Source organism: Kryptolebias marmoratus, linkage group LG6 (genome assembly GCF_001649575.2).
Source record: "Kryptolebias marmoratus isolate JLee-2015 linkage group LG6, ASM164957v2, whole genome shotgun sequence".
Taxonomy (NCBI): domain Eukaryota; kingdom Metazoa; phylum Chordata; class Actinopteri; order Cyprinodontiformes; family Rivulidae; genus Kryptolebias; species Kryptolebias marmoratus.
The window spans coordinates 28,945,534-28,946,347 of record NC_051435.1 but is presented as its reverse complement, the minus strand read 5'-3'; the positions used below and the strand labels follow the sequence as shown (position 1 = coordinate 28,946,347).

The following is an 814-nucleotide window of genomic DNA, read 5'->3' as shown; positions in this document are numbered from 1 at the left end:
TGAAGTTGTCACTTATTAAACTGAGAAAACATGTGACACAAGTTTTGTATGTGATTTACCTTATTTAATAGTTTACAGATTTTAGTTCTGCACAACTATTGACTAATATGTGCACATTTCTGCCTTTATTTTTGACAGCATCCTTGCCCCACACTCCTCCCACTCACTCATGATCTGATCTCACTTTTAGCCAGCAGGTGGCGGTAATGCGCTATAAAGCTGGGCGGAAGAACCAAAACCACAGCTCACGCACCCGGAAGTAAACATTAGTTAATGTCGATGGTGGACACGTTGTAACTCTTGTCTGGAATAAAACCATGGTCTCTTGTTAAAAGAAATGTAATGCCGGTTTGGGCGTTTTCCCTGTAAGAATAATTCAAATTGTTGAAGGAATCATGGGCGGACACGAGCTGAGAGCGTTTCTGACAACACTTCTGGCGCTGTGGTTGTCAGTAACACTCATCGACAGCTGGACCGACGGTAGGTTCTTCATTGGTGTTCATGTCAGTATATTTGTTCGTTTCTCTGTACTTTTGGAAAAATATCTCACGAATTACACCTGCTTCGGTCGACTGGGGTTAGAGGACAGGATGGAGACACAGACAAACACAGAATGACTGCTCCAGGTGGAGTTTCTACTGGAAGAAAGAAAGAAAAACATGTTAATGACAGAAATAATTACAGTAGAGAAAGTAAAGACAGCAGCAGAGCGAGGAAATGTGGTTAATTTATCCTCCAGCAGCCTCAGCCTATAACAGTATAACTAAGGGAGAGCTCAGGAAACCTAAACCAACCTTAACTATAGGATTTATCA

The 814-nt window shown here is 41.6% G+C and overlaps 1 protein-coding gene across 2 annotated transcripts in view; it reads left to right on the top strand.

Moving 5' to 3' along the window:
* Positions 1–248: 248 nt before the first annotated feature.
* saraf (store-operated calcium entry-associated regulatory factor) overlaps positions 249–814 on the top strand; it is an 18,358-nt gene continuing 17,792 nt past the window's right edge. For both annotated transcript variants that reach the window (XM_017434687.3, XM_017434686.3), the window contains exon 1: positions 249–480. In XM_017434687.3, the coding sequence (XP_017290176.1) occupies positions 396–480 (85 nt within the window). In that variant the 5' untranslated portion in view covers positions 249–395. The remainder of the gene's footprint in view (positions 481–814) is intronic.